Here is a 20,958-nt window from a genome sequence, read left to right on the forward strand (position 1 = left end):
CCATTAAGTGTATAAATCCTGCTAAGATTTGCTTTCCCAAAATGCAGCATCTTGCATTTATCTAAATTAAACTTCATCTGCCACCTCTCAGCCCATAGGCCCATCTGATCAAGATTCCATTGTAATCTGACATAACCTTCTTTGCTGTTCACTATACCTCCAATTTTGGTGTCGTTTGCAAACTTACTAACTGTACGTTTTATGCTAGCATCCAAATCATTTATATAAATGATGAAAAGTACTGGGCCCAGCACCGATCCTTGTGGCACTCCACTGGTCACAGGCCTCCACCACCACCCTCTGTCTTCTACCCTTGAGCCAATTCTGTATCCAAACGGCTAGTTCTCCCTGTATTCCATGAGATCTAAACTTGCTAACCACTCTTCCATGGGGAACCTTGTCGAATGCCTTACTGAAGTCCATATAGATCACGTCCACCACTCTGCCCTCATCAATCTTCTTTGTTACTTCTTCAAAAACCTCAAACAAGTTTGTGAGACATGATTTCCCATGCACAAAGCCATGTTGACTATCCCTAATCAGTCCTTGCCTTTCCAAATACATGTACATCCTGTCCCTCAGGATTCCCTCCAACAACTTGCCCACTACCGACGTCAGGCTCACTAGTCTATCGTTCGCTGGCTTGTCCTTACCACTTTTCTTAAATTGTGGCACCACGTTAGCCAACCTCCAGTCTTCCGGCACCTCACCTGTGACTATTGATGATATAATTATCTCAGCAAAGGGGCCCAGCAATCACCTCCCTAACCTCCCACAGAGTTCTAGGGTACACCTGATCACGTCCTGGAGATTTATCCACTTTTATGACACTCAAGACATCCAGCACCTCCTCCTTTTCAAGATGTCACCATCTATTTCCCCATATTCTATGTCTTCCATGTCCTTTTCCACAGTAAACACCGATGCAAAATACTCATTTGTATCTCCCCCACTCCTATGACTTCACACAAAGGCTGCCTTGGTGATCTTTGAGGGGCTGTATTATCCAGGTAAAAACAAGCAGATGCTAGATTAGAGTGGTGCTGGAAAAGCACAACAGGTCAGGCAGCCCTAGTTACCCTTTTGTCCATAATATATTTGTAAAAACCCTTTGGATTCTCCTTAACTCTATTTGCCAAAGCTATCTCATGTACCCTCTTTGCCATCCTGATTTCCTTCTTAAGTAGTCTCCTACTGCCTTTATACTCTTCTAAGGATTCTCTCAAACTATCTTGTCTATGCTTGACATATACTTCCTCTTTTTCTTAACCAAACCCTCAATTTCTTTAGTCATCCAGCATTCCCTACATCTACCAACCTTTCCTTTCACCCCAACAGGAAAAAAACTGTCTCTTGACTCTCATTATCTCATTTTTGAAGGCTTCCCATTTTCCAGCCATCCTTTTACCTGCGAACGTCTGCCCCCAATCAGCTTTTCATAGTTCTTGCCTATTAGTGTCAAAATTAGCCTTCCTCCAATTTACAACTTCATCTTTTTAATCTGGTCTGTCCTTTTCCGTCACTATTTTATAGCTAATGGAATTATTGTTGCTGGCCCCAGAGTGCTCCCCCACAGACACCTCCGTAACCTGCCCTGCATTACTTCCCAAGAATACCTCAGGTTTTGCACCTTCTCTAGTAGGTACATCCACATACTGAATCAGAAATTTTTCTTGTACATATTTAACAAATTCCTCTCCATCATTTGGGCAGCACGGTGGCACAGTGGTTAGCACTGCTGCCTCACAGCACCAGAGACCCGGGTTCAATTCCCGCCTCAGGCGACTGACTGTGTGGAGTTTGCACGTTCTCCCCGTGTCTGCGTGGGTTTCCTCCGGGTGCTCCGGTTTCCTCCCATAGTCCAAAGATGTGTGGGTCAGGTGAATTGACCATGCTAAATTGCCTGTAGTGTTAGATAAGGGGTAAATGTAGGGGTATGGGTCGGTGTGGACTTGTTGGCCTGAAGGGCCTGTTTCCACACTGTAAGTAATCTAAACCATAACCACCCTATTATTCTTATAGATAACTGAGATCTTCTTACAAATTATTTTTTCAGTTTCCCGCTGACTATTAAGGGGTCTATAATACAATCCCAATAAGGTGATCATCCCTTTCTTTGTTTTCAGTTCAATCCAAATAACGTCCCTGGATGTATTTCCAGGAATATCCTCCCGCAGAATAGCTGTAATGCTATTCCCTTATCAAAAACACCACTTCCCCTTCTCTCTTGCCTCCCTTTCTGTCTGTCCTGTAGGATTTGTATCCTGGAATATTAAGCTGCCAGTCCTTTCCATACCTGAGCCACATCTCTGTAATTGCTATATCCCAGTCCTATGTTCCTAACCATGCCTTGAGCTCATCTGCCTTCCCTCTTGCATTGAAATAAATGCATTTTAATTTATCAGTCCTACCTTGTTCTCTGCTTTGTCCCTGCCTGCTCTGACTGTTTGACTCACTTCTTTTCTCAACTGTTCCAGTCTCTTTCCTCACTATCTCCCAGGGTCCCACCCCCCCACCTTACTAGTTTAAATCCTCCTGAGCAGCTCTGGCAAATCTCCCTGCCAGTATTTTGGTCCCCTTCTAATTCAGGTGCAATCCGCTCTCCTTGTACAGTTCACTTCTACCCCAGAAGAGATTTCAATGATCCAAAAAAGTGAATCCTTCTCCCATACACCAGCTTCTCAGCTATTCATTCATCTGCTCTATCCTCCTATTCCTCCCCTCACTAGCTCGCTGTACCGGGAATAAACCAGATATTACTCTCTCAAAGATCTCCTTTATAAATTTTTGCCTATCTCTCTAGATTATCTCTTCATAATCTCATCCTTTTCCCTTCCTATGTCATTGGTTTCAGTGTGTACAATGACCTCCTCCTGGGCCCTCTCCACCTTGAAAACATTCTGCACTCTCTCTGAGACATCCTTGATCCTGGAACCAGGGAGGCAACACACCATTATGATGTTATGCTGCTGACCACAGAAATGGCTCTCTCTGCCACAGACTAGAGCACCCCCTAATACAATTGATCTCTTGCAACCCGATATACCTCTCATTGCATTAAAGCCAGTCTCGATACCAGAAACCTGACTATTCGTGTTACATTCCCCTGAGAATCCATCACCTACTACATTTTCCAAAACAGCATACTTGTTTGAAATGGGGATAGCCACAGAAGACTCCTGAATTAGCTGCCTACCTCTCTTACCTTTCCTGAAGTTAACCCATCTGTGTAACTGTATCTGCAATTTTTCTCCCTTCCAATAATTGCCATCCATCGCACCCCCTTGCTGTTGTAAATTCCTCATTGTCTCTGTCTCTCCAACTGACCCATTCGATCTGATAGGATTTGCAGCCAACGGCATTTATTGCAGATATGATTCTGAGTAACACATAAACTCTCCCTGATCTCCCACATTCAACAAGAAGAGCATATCACTCTACTAAGGGCCATTTTTGCTTCCTTCAATCAACACATCCAGAAAATAGCTCTGCCTTATTTCTCTACAAAACCCTCTACAATACCCTGCCTTATTCCTCTACAAGAGACATATCTCAATAAAACATATAATCAAGAAAGAGCCCACACTACTCACTCGTGCAGACTTACAGCAAGGCCACTCTTAAACATATTCACTTATCTGTTTCTGTGCTATGACCTCTCCCAAATAGGTTCCTCCAAGATCAATTGTGAATTTCACTGTTTGTTAGCTTTCCGTAATGCACTCCGACGTCCAGCGATACATGAATTCAGACAGCAAAGGCAGTAACTGCGCAGGTTCACTGCTGTGTCAGGGAACAACATGAGTTTCTTTCTCTCTCTCTCTCTCTCTCTCCTCTCTCTCTCTCTCCTCTCTCCTGCACTGCCTGACCATGTGTTGCCTTTGTCTGTTCCTCTCCCTTTTAAAAGTGCCATTGTTTCTCTAAAGTTGCAAAACAATGCAACAGCATATAAAACAATAATTGCTGCTCCTGAAATTTGAGGAACTCACTCCTCAGAGTTCGCCTAGAGTTTGTGCTCAATTTTTATGACTTTATAAATTGGGTTATCGAGGAATTTTTAAAAGTCTGATGAGTCCATTTCTTCACTCTAGGTATTGAAAATAGCAATCTTGGCTGAGAGGTATGCGGTGGACTACACCTGGTATGTTGACACCATCTTGAACCTGATCCGAGTCGCTGGTGATTATGTTAGTGAGGAGGTGTGGTATCGTGTCATTCAGATTGTTGTCAGTCGTGATCATGTACAGGGTTATGCAGCCAAGACTGTGTTTGAGGTAAGTTATTATTTAACTCAAGCTCTCAAATCTGGGGCAGTTTCCCCCTCATGATACCTGTGTAACACAATATGCATTTCACCCATATACGTCCATAAGATAACATTTCATGCAATAGGTTGGACTATGGATGGTTTAGAGATGAAGCAGGAACTATTACCTGTCAATCTTTGTGAGCTGATTAAACTCCGATCAGGCAAATAGATTCTGTTTAATTGTAACAGGGAATGCAGCAGTGTCCATAATTTTACCCTGAATGGGAAAGTGCAAGGAATGGACAAGCTCCTTTTGCCTACAAAAGCAATCAGCATCCTCTTTTCATTCTATGTAAGTTAACATTTGCTTTCTAAGTTGTGTTTCTTCTCTCCCAGTTCTGATGAGTGCAAGTCAAAAAGCTTTGACCACTTCCTTTTTGTTAGCAGTATTTAACTTTTTAATGACAAAGCATTTACTTGTGAACTTGAAGTGGGTGCGTGCATTTGCTAGGTAAGATAGTGTCTTAACCTTCAATATGTGTAAACCTAATTTAGATTGTGATTTGTAATTTGCTTAAATAAAGATCAGAAAATTTTGCAAGCTTTGAGCAGGCCTATTTTCAGGAGGTGCATTGAAAGAGCAGTTGAAAATGTGTTGCTGGTTAAAGCACAGCAGGTTAGGCAGCATCCAAGGAACAGGAAATTCGACGTTTCGGGCATAAGCCCTTCATCAGGAATGAGAAGAGCAGCCTAATTAAGAATGAGCTGAAACTGGATATTCATTAAACTGAGTGAGCTTGCTCCTTTGTGTTGAGAACATGTGTAAATAGACAGATCAGTGGGACTTAACAGTAGAGTGCAGAAGTTGAGTAGCTCAAGGAGTTCAGCAGAGGAAGGAGAGAGATGTCTGTTTGCCTGAGCAAAGCAGCTGATTGGTGAGTGTTTCGAGTCTTTAAAGTGAAAGTAAGATCTTAAGTTTCTGTTCATATCTTGTCTTTTTATTTTTGTTTTCTTTTTTAAAAAAATAGCTAGTTAGGTATAATATTAACATCAGAGCTTTAAAATAAAGTAAATAATACAATAAAGTTAAGAATGAGATGCATTCAAGTGCAAAGTACAGGGATTTTAGAGTGATATTTCTTAATTACTTGATACTTAAAGTATGAGAGAAATGGTATGTGGGATGATGTGTTGCAGCTGCAGCATGTGGGAGCTGCTGGTCACCAAGATGATTCACAGTGAGCACACTGTAGCAAGTGTTTGCAGTGCGAATAACTTCACATCCGAGTTGAGAAGCTGTAGTCTGAGCTGTGGACGTCGCACCACAACAGGGATGGGAAAAGTTACCTGGACATTTTGCTCCAAGAGACAATCATGCATTTTAAACAAAGTAATTTGAACTTAGTCTGTGATCAAGGAGAGGGCATGCGATTGTAGGTGAGGCAAGTATTTTGATCCAAAGGACCCTTCTCAAGAAATCTCAGTCCCCATAACTGTCATTAGAGTCATAGAGATGTACAACATGGAATCAGATGGTCCAACTCACCAATGCCGGCCAGATATCCTAAATAATCTAGTCCCATTTGTCAGCATTTGGCCCTTTCTATTCAAGGATTGATACCTGGGCCATGGGCAACAGGTACAGTGTAAGTAAAGTCAAGGAGTTAAATAAGTGGTTCAGGATTAGTGTGGGAAGAATAGATTTCAGTTCATGGGGCACTGGCACCAGTACTGAGCTAGAAGAGAGCTGTTGTGGTGGGAGGAATTTCATTTGAACTCTGCTGGGACCAGTGTCCTGGGTTTCAAATAATTAGGGCTGTAGAGAGTACTTCAAACTAAAAAAAAAATAGAGTTCAAGTGAGGGTTAGGAAGAGGGGAAATATAGGCTTAGAAAGTAAAAAGACATGGCAGCATTGCATAGTTTGACAATGATATCCAGTGTGGTACAAGAAGGGACAGAATGGGCAAATGTATAAAAAAAAAAGCAGCAGAAATTAAGGTCAAAGGGTAAAATATGGTAAAAATAAATGTTAAATATATGTGATATGAGGTACAAAATTAATTAATTAACTGCATAAATAGAAGTTGCTGGGTGTGATCATAAAGCCATAATGGTGATATGGTTACAAGGACATCCAAGCTAAGAATGAAATATTCAGTGTTGGTTAACCTTTTGAAAGGACAGACAAGAAGAGAAAGGGATGGGATAGCTTTGGTAGTGCCATATGGAATTAGTTTGTTAGCAAGAAATGATCTTATATTGGAAGCTGTGGAGATCAGAAAAATCAAAGGGAAGGAGGCAATGGGAGGAGTAGTATATCAACCCCCTTACAGTAGGATAGAGATTAAATCAGGTGATAATGAGAGCAGGTTGTGAAAGGCAATATATCAATCATGGGTGATTTTAATCTTCATGTAGGTAGCATTAGATAGAGTCATAGGGTCATACGGCATGGAAATAGACCCTTCAACCCAACTCGTCCATGCTGAACAGGTTTCCAAAACTGAACTAGTCTCATTTGTCTACATTTGGCTCACTCTAAACCTTTCCTATCCAGGTATCTGTCCAGATGTCCTTTAAATGTTGTATTTGTACTCACCTGTACCACTCCCTCTAGCAGCTCATTCCATACACGCACCACCACTTTGCACCTAAGGTTCCTTTTAAATCTTTCCCCTTTCACCTTAAACCTATGCCCTCTAGTTTTGGATTACCCTACCCTCGGGATGTTTGCAATTCACTATATCTATGCCCCTCATGATTTTGTAAACCTCGATAAGGTCAACACTCAGCTTGCTCTGCTCTGGGAAAAGAAATGTCCCAGCCTATCCAGCCTGTCCTTAACTCCAGTGTCAATAACATTCTTGTAAATCTTTATTGCACCCTTTGCAGTTTAATAACATCCTGCCTATAGCAGGGAGATCAGAATTGTACACAGTACTCCAAATGTGATATAATCAATTTCTTGTCCAGCCGTAACATGACATGCCAATCACTGTATTCAATACTCTGATCAATGAAGGCAAGTGTGCCAAATGCTTTCTTCACCACCCTTTCCACTTGTGACACTACTTTCAAGGAGCTATGTACCTGAACCCCTAGGTACCTGAACCCCATTAATTATGTAAGACCTGCCTGGTCTTACCAAAATGCAACACCTTGATTTAAATAAATTAAACTCTGTCTGCTTTCCTCAGCCCACTGGCCCAGTTGATCAGCATCCTGTTGAATTCTTAAATAAGTTTCACTGTTTATGTTACCACCAATTTTGGTGTCATCGGCAGATTGCAGATGTTATCCAGGAGGATGAACTTAGAGAGTAAATTTGGGTCAGTTTTCCAGAACAAAATTTTGTGGATTCAGCCATAGATCAGGCTGTTTTGGATCTGATGATGTGTAATGAGCCAGTTTATTAAATTATCTCAGAGCAAAAGATCCTGAGACCACTGTTTCCATAAAATGGTAAAAATTAGCATTCTGTTTGAGAGTGAGAAACTTAGAGAAAATGAGGACTGCAGATGCTGGAGATCAGAATCGAGGGTGTGATGTTGGAAAAGCATAGCAGGCCAGGCAGCATAAGCCCTTCCTGATGAAGGGCTTTTGCCCGAAACATCAATTCTTCTACTTCTTGGATGCTGCCTGACCTGCTGTGCATTTCCAACACCACACTCTCGACTCGTGAGTAACTTGGATCAGAAACAATTGTGCTTAATTTAAATAGTGGCAATTATAAAGGAATTGTGTTGGCTGGTTGGGAAAGCGTTTTAACAGAAAAGATGGTTAATAAACAATGGCAGAAATTTAAGAAAGTAGTTCATGACTCACAGCAAAGACTTATCTCAGAAGGAAGAAGGACTTTAGAAAGGGGATAAGCCAATCGGTTATTCAGGAAGGTTAAGGATAATATTAAATTGAAATAAAAACAAAACATACAATATGGCAAAGACACAAAGTTGTAAATCAGAATTCTAGACATTCTCTATGCTCTTGGAGAAGAAGTTCTTTTACATTTCAGTTTGAAACAAGTGACCCCTTATTCTGTAACTATACCTTCAGCTTGTGATTTCCCCACTAGTAGATCAGCTTCAAATGTCAGTCTATACTTTCTTAAATACGTGGACCAAAACTGTACACTACACTAGGTGTGGTCTCATCAACACCCTGTACAATTAGAATAAGACTTCCCTACTTTAAACTCCGTTCACCTAGTATTAAAGGCCAAAGTTCCACTTACCTTCGTAACTGCTTGCTGCTCCTACATGCTAGGTGGTTTCAATCACGAGAACACCCAGAACCCTCTCTGCTGCATTTTATTGGAGAGTCTCTCCATGTAAGTGGTAGTCCGCTTTTTGATTCTTCCTATCAACGTACCTCACACTTCAGCTCACACTTTCTTATATGTACAGTATTTTTGCACACTCACTCAACCTATCTATAGCTCCTTACAGATTATTCATGTCTTCATCACAACACACGCTCCTACCTATTTTTGTATTCTCAGCAAATATGGATACATTGTACTCCTCTCCCTCCTTCAAGTTATTAACGTAGGTCATAAGTAAATGAGGCCCAAGAACTGATTCTTGTGGCACAACACTTGTTACATCTTTCCAACCTGAAAAAGACACATTAATTCTGACTCACTTGTCTTTTATACATAACCAATCCTCAATTCATGATAATAGATTACCGGCAATAGCATGAGCTCCTAATTTGTACGGAATCTTATCAAATGCCTTCCGAAAAGAAGACGACACTACACCTACCAGTTCCTTGTTATCTACTCTGCTTGTATGTCCTCAAAGAGCTGTAGCAAATTTGTCAGGCATAATTTTCCTTTCACAAAACCATGTTGACATTGATTGTATTGTGTTTTGACATATCCCGCCATTTCTTTTCTGATGATAGATCTTACATTAAATGGCTTATAGTTCCTGCTTTCTGTCTCCTTCCCCTCTTGAACAGAAGCATAACATTAGTGGCTTTCCAATCCACAGGAACCCTCCTGGAATCCAGTAAGTTCTGGAATATTTTGATCAATGCCTCCACGGTCTCTGCCTTTAAAATCCTTTGACACAGACCATCAAATTTTAGTGACTTGTCTGTTTCACTTCCATTAATTTGTCAAATACTTTGTCCCTTGTGATAGAGACGGTAACAAGTTGTTTCCTTCTATTAGTATTTTGCTTATCTGTTATCTTTAGGATATTTAAAATGTTCTCCACTGTGAAGACTATGCAACATATTGATTTAAGCCATCTGTCTTTTCTTTGTTTCCTGTTATTAATTTATCCAGTTTGCATCCTTTGAGGGTCGTACACTTACTTTAGCTACTTCCATTGTTTTTATATACCTGTAGAAGCTCTTGCTGTTTGTTTTTACATTTCTTTACAATTTGCTTTCAAAATCAGTATTCTCCCCTCTTTTATGTATCTGCAGCTGGATTCTAAAATCACATCCTATTCCTCTGGCCTCCTACTAGTTTTTGCTGCTTTGTATGTTTTAGTGTTTGATTGGATACTCTCCTTGACGACCTTTATTAAGCAAAGACTGATATGTCCCCTAGACTTGATCATTTGCTTCTTAGGACTTTTCCTTCTCAGAGGGCAGGCAATCTGTGGAATTCATAGAATCCCACAGTGTTGAAGATGACCATTCAGTCCATCAAGTCCACATTGATCCTCGGAAGAGCAACCAACTCAGACCCAGTCCCTACCTCTGTAACTCTGCATTTATCATAGCTAATTCACCTGGCCTGCATATCCCTGGGTGCAATGGAAAATTTAGCATGGCCAATCCACCCAACTTGTACATCTTTGGAATTTGGGCAGAAACCGGAGTATCTAGAGGAAACCTGCACGGACACGGTGAGAATGTCTTTGTGGAGTTTGCACAATCACCCAAAGGAGGAATCGAACCTGGGTCCATGACGCTGTGGGGCAGCAGTGCTAAACACTGTGTCACCCTGCAGAGGACTGTTAAGGCTGAAATATACAAATGTTTAATCAGTAAAGGAATCAAGAGTTAGAAAGGGATAAGGTAAGAAAGTGGAGTTGAGGATTGTCAGATCAGCAATGTTCTCTTTGAATGATGGGGCACACTTGATGGGTAGAAAGGCTGCCATCTGCTACATATTATGATCTTCTGGTGTCACTTGCTCCATCTGAGGCTGAACCAAGACTGTTAGAAGGATATTGTTCGGTGGATGCCATCAGAGTTAGCTCAATCCTGATTGATGAAACATCCACATGTTGGTTTCCAGTGAAGTATGCTGAACGTTGAATAAGAACAGAATATGATGTCAGTTTTGAAGCAGTAGGATGAATCAACACTGTACAGCCTGCATCCAAGTGGAGTCAGCTAACTGACTAGCCACAGTTGGAAACTAGGTAGGTACTGCAGATGCTGTAGGTTGGAGTCAAGACTAGAGTAGTGATGGAAAAGCACAGCAGGTCAGGCAGCATCCGAAGAGCAGGAAAATCAAAGTTTCGGGAAGTTCCTGATGAAGGGCTTTTGCCTGAAAAGTCGATTTTCCTGCTCCTTCAATGATGCCTGACCTTTTAGATTAGATTAGATTAGATTACTTACAGTGTGGAAACAGGCCCTTCGGCCCAACAAGTCCACACCGACCCGCCGAAGCGAAACCCACCCGCCGAAGCACAACCCACTCATACCCCTACATTTACCCCTTACCTAACACTACGGGCAATTTAGCATGGCCAATTGACCTGACCCGCACATCTTTGGACGGTGGGAGGAAACCCACGCAGACACGGGGAGAACTTGCAAACTCCACACAGTCAGTCGCCTAAGTCGGGAATTGAACCCAGGTCTCAGGCGCTGTGAGGCAGCAGTGCTAACCACTGTGCCACTGTGCCGCCCACTACTGCTCCAGCACCACTGTAATCTGGACAGATGGAAACTGCCAAGGTCTGGCATAAATGATCTTTTCTCATGAAGCAATCGCAGAAGCTGTGCCATTGATGATTGGGTGTCAGATAATTATGGGATCTGAGAATATCACAAGCTCCTATTTAAGGCAGTACTTTATGTCTCCAGTTTTTCTTTGCTGAAAATGTGTTGCTGGAAAAGCGCAGCAGGTCAGGCAGCATCCAAGGAGAAGGAGAATCGACCTTTCGGGCATGAGCCCTTCTTCAGGAAGAAGGGCTCATGCCCGAAAGGTCGATTCTCCTACTCCTTGGAGGCTGCCTGACCTGCTGCACTTTTCCAGCAACACATTTTCAGCTCTGATCTCCAGCATCTGCAGTCCTCACTTTTTTCTTCAGTTTTTTTTTCTAAGGTACAGATGTGAAAAAGAAAACTTCCTAAAGTCACATACCACCATTGTGAACCGCTTCAAATGGGAAATTCAGACTAAAAATATCAGTTCTGTAGCTGCATTAGAATCACAGAATCCCTACAGTGTGGAAATAGGCCATTCAGCCCAACAAATCCTCACTGACCCTCCAAAGAGTATCCCATCTGGACCCATTCCCCTACTCTATTTACATTACATTTAACCTACACACCATGGTCAATTTAGTATTGCCAATCCACTAAGCCTGCACATCTTTGGACTGTGGGAGAAAACCCACGTAGACGTAAGGAAAATGTGCAAACTCCACCCAGACAGTTGCCCAAGGCTGGAATTGAACTCAGGCTCCTGACCCTGTGTGGCAGCAGTATTAACCACTGAGCCATCGTGTCATCCAGACTGAGGTTCCACTCCTTGGTTCTTAGAGGTTTTTCAATATTCAGATAGCCTATTGCTTCACACACTCTATCCGTGTCAGTTTTCCAGAAAATCATTTTTACTGTCTTCTGGGAGCATTTCCACCTATCAGTTTTATTTTGCAGTAACTGAAATTTCTAATACCTGAAAATAATATTTAAAGCAGAAACATTCAGAAAGAGATCTAATTGAAACTTACAGAATACTAAATGACCTGGACAGAGTGGATGTTGGGAAGATGTTTCCATTAGTAGGAGAGACTAAGACCCAAGGGTGCCACAGAAGGCTGCGGAGGCTAGGTCATTGAGTATATTTAAGACCGAGGTAGATAATTCTTCATTGTCGGGGGATTTGGAGGTTACGGGGAGAACGGGGTTGAGAAACTTATCAGCCATTATTAAATGGTGGAGCAGACTCAATAGGCTGAATGGCCTAATTTCTGCTCCTATATCTTCTGGTTGTATGATCTTATTAACATTTCACAGTGATGTGTTTAAATTTTACATTCAACTGTCTTTTAACACATTCAATCTACATCTTTATATGAAGCACCTTTGCTGTTAGAAAAACATGAAGTCACTTCACAAAGATGTAAGGAAGACCAATGCCACTGTTTTTGAAATAGTGTCTGTGAAAGCAGTGTGTTGACCAAACACCTTCTTTTGTTTTTGTTCAGTTAAAGCCAGGGAGCACATTAAGCCAAGGTTGTTTTCGTAATCTTAATAGTTCTTGTGTTTAAAGAAAAGCTAAAGCAAACAATAAGCACTGAGAAACAAGCTGACTTGTGTTTTACAGGTCTCTAGTAATCGTAGGTTTTCTTTTTTAAGGAAACATTTAAAATGTGGAGAATACTTTTAATTTACATTCCATGAAGTGAGCTGGAATTTGAGTTTGTGTCAACTCTCTATAAAGCGCCTGCTTTCTGTTGCTGAACCAGATTGTTTACAGCCTTATTGTCCTATCTCATAACATGTTGAAAATCTAAACCCTATAACCTTTCTATCTGGGTGGCATGTTGGCTCAATGGTTAGCATTGCTGTCCCACAACGCCAGGGACATGAGTTCGATTTCACCGTTGGGTGTCTGTGTGGAGTTTGCGCATTCTCTGGATGTCTGCGGGGATTTCCCCCTGGTGCTCTGGTTTCCTCTCATAGTCTAAACATGTACAGCTTAGGTGAATTGACTAGGCCAAATTGCCAGTAGTGTGTTGGATAGGTGGATTAGCTGTTGGAAATGGAGGGATGGGGTTGAGTCTGGGTGGAGTGCTCTCAGGGTCAGTGTGGACTTGATGGGCCAAGTGGCCTGCTTCCACACTAAGGCTTCGATTTAAGATTGCCTACTTCCACGGTTATAGTACTGTCAGTTCATACACTGCTGTTTGCCTCACGTCATTGTTCTCTACATCCACGTCCTTGTTATCAACACCTTTAACAGTTCAAAAGCAGAAATTGCTGGAGAAACTCAACAGGCCTGACAGCATCTATGGAAAGAAAGCAAGGTTAATATTTCGGGCCCAGTGACCCCAGAAGGGGCCTGAAGAAGGGTCACTGGACCTGAAAGAGTAATTCTCTCTTCAGATCCTGCCAGACTTGCTGAGTTTCTTCAGCCACTTCTGTTTTTCTGTCATATTTTCAGCATCTGCAGTTCTTTGTTTTATTTAAGACCTGAATATGTTTTCGAGATCAGCCTCCCACTTGCTATAAACTGAAGCCATTTACACTCACCGGAATAAAGTTGACTAAAGAAGGGGAAAACAATATCAGACTCCCCTTCCTGGGTATATTGGAGTGCAGGTTCATAGATACTTGAAAGCGGAGTTACACATAGATAGGATAGTGAAGAAGATGTTTGATATGCTTTCCATTATTGGTCAAAACACTTATTATAGGAGTTGGTCGGTCATGTTGTGACTGTACAGGACATTGGTTAGGCCAGTTTTGGAATATTGTGTGCAGTTCTGGTCTCCCTGCTGTAGGAAGGATATTGTGAAACTTGAAACGGTTCAGAAAATATTTCCAAGGATGTTGCCAGGGTTGGAGGATTTGAGCTATAGAGAGAGACTGTGTAGGCTGGGCCTGTTTTCCTTGGAGGTTCGGAGGCTGAGGGGTAACTTTATAGAGGTTTATAAAATCATCAGGGGCATGGATAGGGTAAATAGACAGGGATGGGGGAGTCCAGGACTAGAGGGCATAGGTTTAGGATGAGATGGGAAAAATTTAAAAGAACCTAAGGGGCAACTTTTTCTTGCAGAGGGTGGTGCATATATGGAATGAGCTACCAGAGGAAGTGGTGGAGGCGGGTACAATTATAATATTTAAAAGGCATCTGGATGGATATATGAATAGGAAGGGTTTAGAAGGATATGGGCCACGTGCTGGCAACTGGGACTGGATTGTGATATCTAGTTGGCATGGATGAGTTTAAACAAAGGGTCTGTTTCCATGCCGTACATTTCTGTGACTCAATGACTCCAGTGGAATCCTCACCTACTGGGGAATTCCTGACCCGTGTGCACAGGAAGAACACCAATACTGACCAGATATTGAACTACACGTCCTCAAGTTCACTAAAGAAGAGGAAAACAACAGCAGACTCCTCCTCCTGGACGTATTAGTGGAACGCACAACTACTGGGGAACTCCAGACCAGTGTGTGCAGTAAGAACGCCCATACTGACCAGATACTGAATTAGAAGAGCAACTACCCCAGCACAAATGGAACTGCACTAGGATATTGTTTAACAGGCAAGAACACACTGCAGCAACCCAGAACTCCAGAAGGCCAAACAGGAAAACCTCTTCAAAGGATTTACACAAAACGAGTATGCTAAGGGCACTTTCCTCTGGTACTTACTGTTAAAACCCAAAAAAGGAAACACTACATGACTAGATACAGTAGCAACCATACCATACATCAAAGACATATCAGAGATAGCGACTTGACAACTCAGACACCTGAGAATCTTAGCAAAACTGTGAACACCTTCTATCAGCTCCTCACAAAGGTTGTAGACCTACATTCAACAGGATGAACGTTACCTACAAGATACCACACATACCACTATGCGTGAAAAACACTACATAGACAAACAAGAGTAAAACTGACCATATGAATGCACAAACACCAGTGCCAGACGCGACCAGCACTCTGTCATTTCCAACCACACGGACAACGAAGGATACAAATTCAGCTAGGATGATGTAACCATTCTTGTACAGGCAAAACAGAGACATGCCAGAGAATTCCTTGAAGCCTGGCACTCCAACCAGAACTCAATCATTACACGCCACTCAGATGCAGAAGCAGAAGTACCAACAAATAGAGACATATAAATTCCAGGCAGGGCAGACCACCAACATCTTATCAAAGATGCACTGAAGATGTCACCTAGCAAGGCAACGAAACATATGCAGAAAAGCACAAGTACTTGGCGAATGAATCAAAGGCTTCACCTGCTCTCAGTTGACTCGACCTTATCATGGAATAAGTCTATAATCCATCAGACCTCTGTAAACAGCCTGACAACGTCACCAAGTCAATCATGTTCTGATTTTTGAGTTCTCTTTCTTGTGTTCAAATCCCTGCATTCGCTTCCTCTTTTTAATTTGTTCATTGATTGTAGATATTGCTCTCTGGGCCAGCATTCATTGCCCATCCCTAGTTGCCCTTAAGAAGGCTGTGCTGAGCTGCTTTCTGGACCTGCTGCAATCCAGCTGTTGTGGGCTGACTTACAATGCTATTAGTGAGGGAATTCCAGAATTTTGACCCAAAGACATTGAAAAGATGCCGATATATTTCCAAATCAGGATGGTGAGTGACTTGGAGGAAAACTTGCAGGTGGTGATGTTCCCATGTATCTGCTGCCATTGCCCTTCTATTTGGAAGTGGTTATGGATTTTGAAGGCTCTCTGCCTAAGGCTCTTTGGTAAATTTCTGCAGTGCATCTTATAGATGGTGTGCACTGCTGCCATTGCGTCATGGTGGAGTGCAGGAATCTTGAAGGAAATGTTTGGGGTGCTAATCAAATGGATTACTTTATCCTGGATGGTTGTCAAGCTTCTTGAGGGTAGTTGGTGGAGCTGCACTCATCAAGGTAAGTCGGGAGTATTCCATCACACTTCCATCCATATGGGCAGGCTTTAGGGAGTCAGGAGGTGAATTATTTGCTGCGTGTTAGTCTCTGACCTGATCATGTATCCATCGTAAATATTTGGCTAGACCCTTTGAATGTCCGGTCAGTGGTAACACCCAGAATGTTGATAGTGGGGGCTTCAGTGTTGGTGATGCCATGGAATATCAAAGGGTTATGGGTGGATTGCTATTTCTAGAGTTAGTCATTGCCACAAATATTACTTGCCACTTGTCAGTCCAAACCTGGATATTGTTCAGTTTTTGCAATATTTGAACATGGATTGCTTCAGTACCTGAAGAGTCATGCATGGTGCTGAACATTGTGCATTCATTGACGAACATTCCCATTTCTGACCTTATGATGGGGGAAAAGTCATTGGTGAAGCAGCTGAAAATGGTTGGGCCAGAGCACTACCCTGAGGAACACCTGCAGAGATGTCTTCGAGCTGAAACGACTGACCTCTGAACAACCACAACCATCTTTCTATGCGCCAAGTATGACTCCAGCAAGTGGAAAGTTTTCCACTGATTCGGGTTTTGATAGGTCTCCTTGACGTCACACTTGCTTGAATGCAACCTTGATATTAAGAGGTGTCACCCTGATCTCACCTCTGGAAGTCAGTTCTATTGACCATGTTTGAACCAAGGCTGTAATGAAGTCAGGAGCTGAGTGGCCATGGTGGAACAGTGCTGAAAGGCAGATCTTTCATTTGCAGATGTGGCTTGATGCCATTGTCAATCACCCTTTCCATCACTTTACTGATGATTGAGAATAGACTGAAAGAACGGGATTAAGCAACGTTAGATTTGACATAACTGGGCAATTATCCATGTTGTCGGGAAGATGCTAGTATTGTAACTATAGTGGCACAGCTTTGTTACAGGTACTGAAAGTTCTGGAGCATAAGCCTTCAGTAGTAATGCTGGAATGTTGTCAGGCCTGTAGCTTTTGCAGTATCCAATGCCTCCAACCATTTAATGATATCATGTGGAGTGAATCAAATTGGCTGAAGACTGGTATCTGTAGTTCTGGGAATCACTAGAGGAGCTGAGATCGATCATACACTAAGTACTTCAGGCTGAAGGTTGTTCCGAGTGAGTCATAGAGATCTTCAGTACCGAGAAAGGCCTTTTGGCCATCACATCCACTCCCGTCAAAAAAACCACCTAACAATTAGATCCATAAAGATATACAGCACAGAAACAGACCCTTCAGTGTAACTCGTCCATGCCGACCAGATATCCTAAATTAACAGCAAATTTTGAGATTTGTGGCTCAGGTTGAGGTTCTGGATGTGGGTTTGCCTGTCGAGCTGGAATATTCGTTTCTAGACATTTCATCATCTTACTAGAAAACATTTTCAGTGGGCCTCAGGGCGAAGCACTGCTAATAATTCCTGGTTTCTACTTATATGTTTCAGTACCTTTGGGTTGGTGATGTCATTTCCTCTGGTGATGTCAATTCCTGTTCTTTTTCTCAGGGGATGGTAGATTGGGTCTAACTCAATGTGTTTGTTGATAGAGTTCCAGTTGGAATACCATGTTTCAAGGAATCCATTGGACATTCAGGCAGAAAGCTAGCCACCAGGATACATGAACATCAACTAACCACAAAACAACATGAACCTCTCTCACTAGTATCCTTACACACAGATAAGGAAGGACACCACTTCGATTGGGACAACACATCCATCCTAGGACAAGCCAAACAGAGACATGCATGAGAATTCCTAGAAGCATGTCACTCTATCAACAAACACATCGAGTTAGACCCCATCTACCAACCCTTGAGGAAAAGGACAGGAAATGACATCACGACAGGAAGTGACAGCACCAACCCAAAGAAACCTAAATGTCTTAATAGAAAGCAGGAATTATCAGCAGTGCTTTGTCAGAGGCCCACTGAAGATGTTACCTAGTAGGGTAATGAAACGTCTGGAAATGAACCTTCCAGCTCAGTGAGCAAACCTACATCCAGATCCTAAATTAATCCAGTCCCACTTGACAGCACTTGGCCCATATCCCTCGAAACCCTTCCTATTCATGTAACCATCAAGATGTCTTTTAAATGTTGTAATTGTACCAGCCTCCACCACTTCCTCTGGCTGCTCATTCCATACATGCAACACCCTTTGCGTGAAAAAGATGTCCCTTAGGTACCTTTTAAATCTTGCCCATCTCACCCTAATCTTATGCCCTCCAGTTCTGGACTAGCCCACCCTGGAGAAAAGCGCTTGTGTATTTACCCTATCCGTGCTCCCCATGACTTTGTAAACTTCTATAAGGTCACCCCTCAGCCTCTGATGCTCCAGGAAGAACAGCCCCAGTCTATTCAGCCTCTCCTTATAGGTCAAACCCTCCAACCCTGGCAACATCCTTGTAAGTCTTTTCGGAACTCTTTCAAGTTTCATAATATCATTCTTATTGGGCAGAGTCCAGAATTGCACACAATATTCCAAAACTGGCCTAACCAATGTCCTGTACAACCGCAGCATGACCTCACAACTTCTATACTTAATGTTCTGACCAATAAAGGAAAGCATGCCAAACGCCACCTTCACTATCCTATCTATCTGAGACTGCACTTTCAAGGAACTGTGAACCTGCACTCCAAGGTCTTTTTGTTCAGCAACACGCCCCAGGACCTTACCATGAAGTGTATAAGTCCTGCCCTGATTTGTCTTTCCAAAATACAGCACCTCGCGTTTATCTAAATTAAACTCAGCTCATTGGCCCATCAGATCAAGATCCCGTTGTACTTTGAGGTAACCTGCTCTGCTATTGACTACACTTTCAATTTGGTGTCATCTGCAAACTTACTAACTATACCTCCTATGTTCACACCCAAATCATTTGTGTAAATGACAAAAAGCAGTAGACCCAGCACTAATCCTTGTGGCACTCCACTGGTCACAGGCCTCTAGTCTGAAAGGCAACCCTCCACCATCACCTTCTGTTATCTACCTTCAAGCCAGTTCTGTATCCAAATAGCAAGTTCTGCCTGTATTCCATGTGATCTAACCTTGCCAACTCACCATGAGGAACCTTGAGTGAATGCCTTCCTGAAGCCCATATAGATCATGCCCACCGCTCTGCCATCATCAATCCTCTTTGTTACTTCTTCAACATATTCAGTCAAGTTAGTGAGACATTATTTCTCACACACAAAGCCATACTAACTATGCCTAATCAAACCTTGCCTTTCCAAATACATGTAAATCCTGTCCCTCAGGATTCCCTCCAACAACTTGCCCACCACCAAAATCGGGCTCACTGGTCGATAGTTCCCTGGCTTGTCCTTACCACCTTTCTTAAATAGTGGCACCGGGTTAGCCAACCTCCAGTCTTCTGGCACCTCACCTGTGACTATTGATGATCCATTTATCTCAGCAAGCAGTCCAGCAATTACTTCCCTCGCATCGCAGAGTTTTAGGGTACATCTGATCTCGTCCTGGGGATCTATCCTTTTTTTTATTTGGCCTTACACACAGGATGCAGTAAAGGCAGGATAGGCATTCGCCTGCATTGTCACAAAATAAAAAATAAAATAAATTCTGCTTTATAAGTGCAATGTCTTCCATGTAACATCTCTAATCCCTTGTATGGTGAGGTGCAGTCTAGAGCACAGCGAATAATTTTGGATTCTCCAGGTTAAGCTGTCCTAAAACTGAGATGCAAGCTCATCGTATACCAACCGGCCATCGCTGGATAGGGTGATGGTCATCATGTCCTTCCGGCAGAGGGTGCGGTTGCCTTTGCCATCTTCGGAAATGGTCAGGTCATGGCAGGATTGCCCGATGACCAGGATGCAAGCCTGTGGTGGATTAATGATGGCACTGAAACCGCTAATTCTATCCTCTTTTATGTGTTTCAAGACATCCAGCACTTCCTCCTCTGCAATATGGACACTTTTCAAGATGTCGCCATGTATTTCCTCACACTCCATTATCTTTCATGTCATTCTCCACAGTGAACCCTGATGTAAAATGCTTGTTTAGTATCTCCTCCATCTCCTGCAGTTCCACGCATAGACTACCTTGCTGATCATTGAAGGGTCCTATTCTCTCCATTGTTACTTTTTTGTCTTTAATGTATTTATAAAATCCCTTTGGTTTCTCCTTAACCTTATTTGGCAAAGCTATCTCATGTCTCATTTTTTTTTCCCTCCTGGTTTCCCTCGTAAGTATATTCCCACACGGTGGCACAGTGGTTAGCACTGCTGCCTCACAGCACCAGAGACCCGGGTTCAATTCCCACCTCAGGCAACTGACTGTGTGGAGTTTGCATATTCTCCCCGTGCCTGCGTGGGTTTCCTCCGGGTGCTCCGGTTTCCTCCCACAGTCCAAAAATGTGCAGGTTAGGTGAATTGGGCATGCTAAATTGCCCATAGTGTTAAGTGAAGGGTTAAATATAGGGGAATGGGTCTGGGTGGATTGCATTTAGGTGGGTCGGTGTGGAGTTGTTGGGCCGAAGGGTCTGTTTCCACATTTTAAGTAATCTAATCTAATCCACTGCCTTTATACTTTTCTCAGGATTCACTTGGTCTATGCCTGACATATGTTTCCTTCTTTTTCTTGACCAACATCTCAATTTCTCAATCCAACATTCCCTATATCTACCAGCCTTGCCTTTCACCCTAATAAAACATACTCTCTTTGCATTCTGGTTATCTCATTTCTGAAGGTTTCTCATTTTCCAGTTGTCCCTTTACCTGCAAATATCCGCACTCAATCAACTTGTGGAAGTTCTTGCTTAATATTGTCAAAATTGGCCTTGCTCCAATTTAGACCTTTAATTTTTAGATCCTGTCTATTATTTTCCATCATTGTTTTAAAACTAATAGAAT

General features: G+C 42.4%; 1 protein-coding gene across 3 annotated transcripts in view; it reads left to right on the forward strand.

Annotated features, from left to right (window-relative positions):
• The window catches only part of LOC132824345 (AP-2 complex subunit alpha-2-like), a 96,167-nt gene that overhangs the window by 34,899 nt on the left and 40,310 nt on the right, over positions 1-20,958 (forward strand). For all 3 annotated transcript variants that reach the window (XM_060838703.1, XM_060838704.1, XM_060838705.1), the window contains one exon: positions 4,092-4,274. In XM_060838703.1, the coding sequence (XP_060694686.1) occupies positions 4,092-4,274 (183 nt within the window). The remainder of the gene's footprint in view (positions 1-4,091; positions 4,275-20,958) is intronic.

Source organism: Hemiscyllium ocellatum, chromosome 18 (assembly GCF_020745735.1).
Source record: "Hemiscyllium ocellatum isolate sHemOce1 chromosome 18, sHemOce1.pat.X.cur, whole genome shotgun sequence".
NCBI lineage: Eukaryota > Metazoa > Chordata > Chondrichthyes > Orectolobiformes > Hemiscylliidae > Hemiscyllium > Hemiscyllium ocellatum.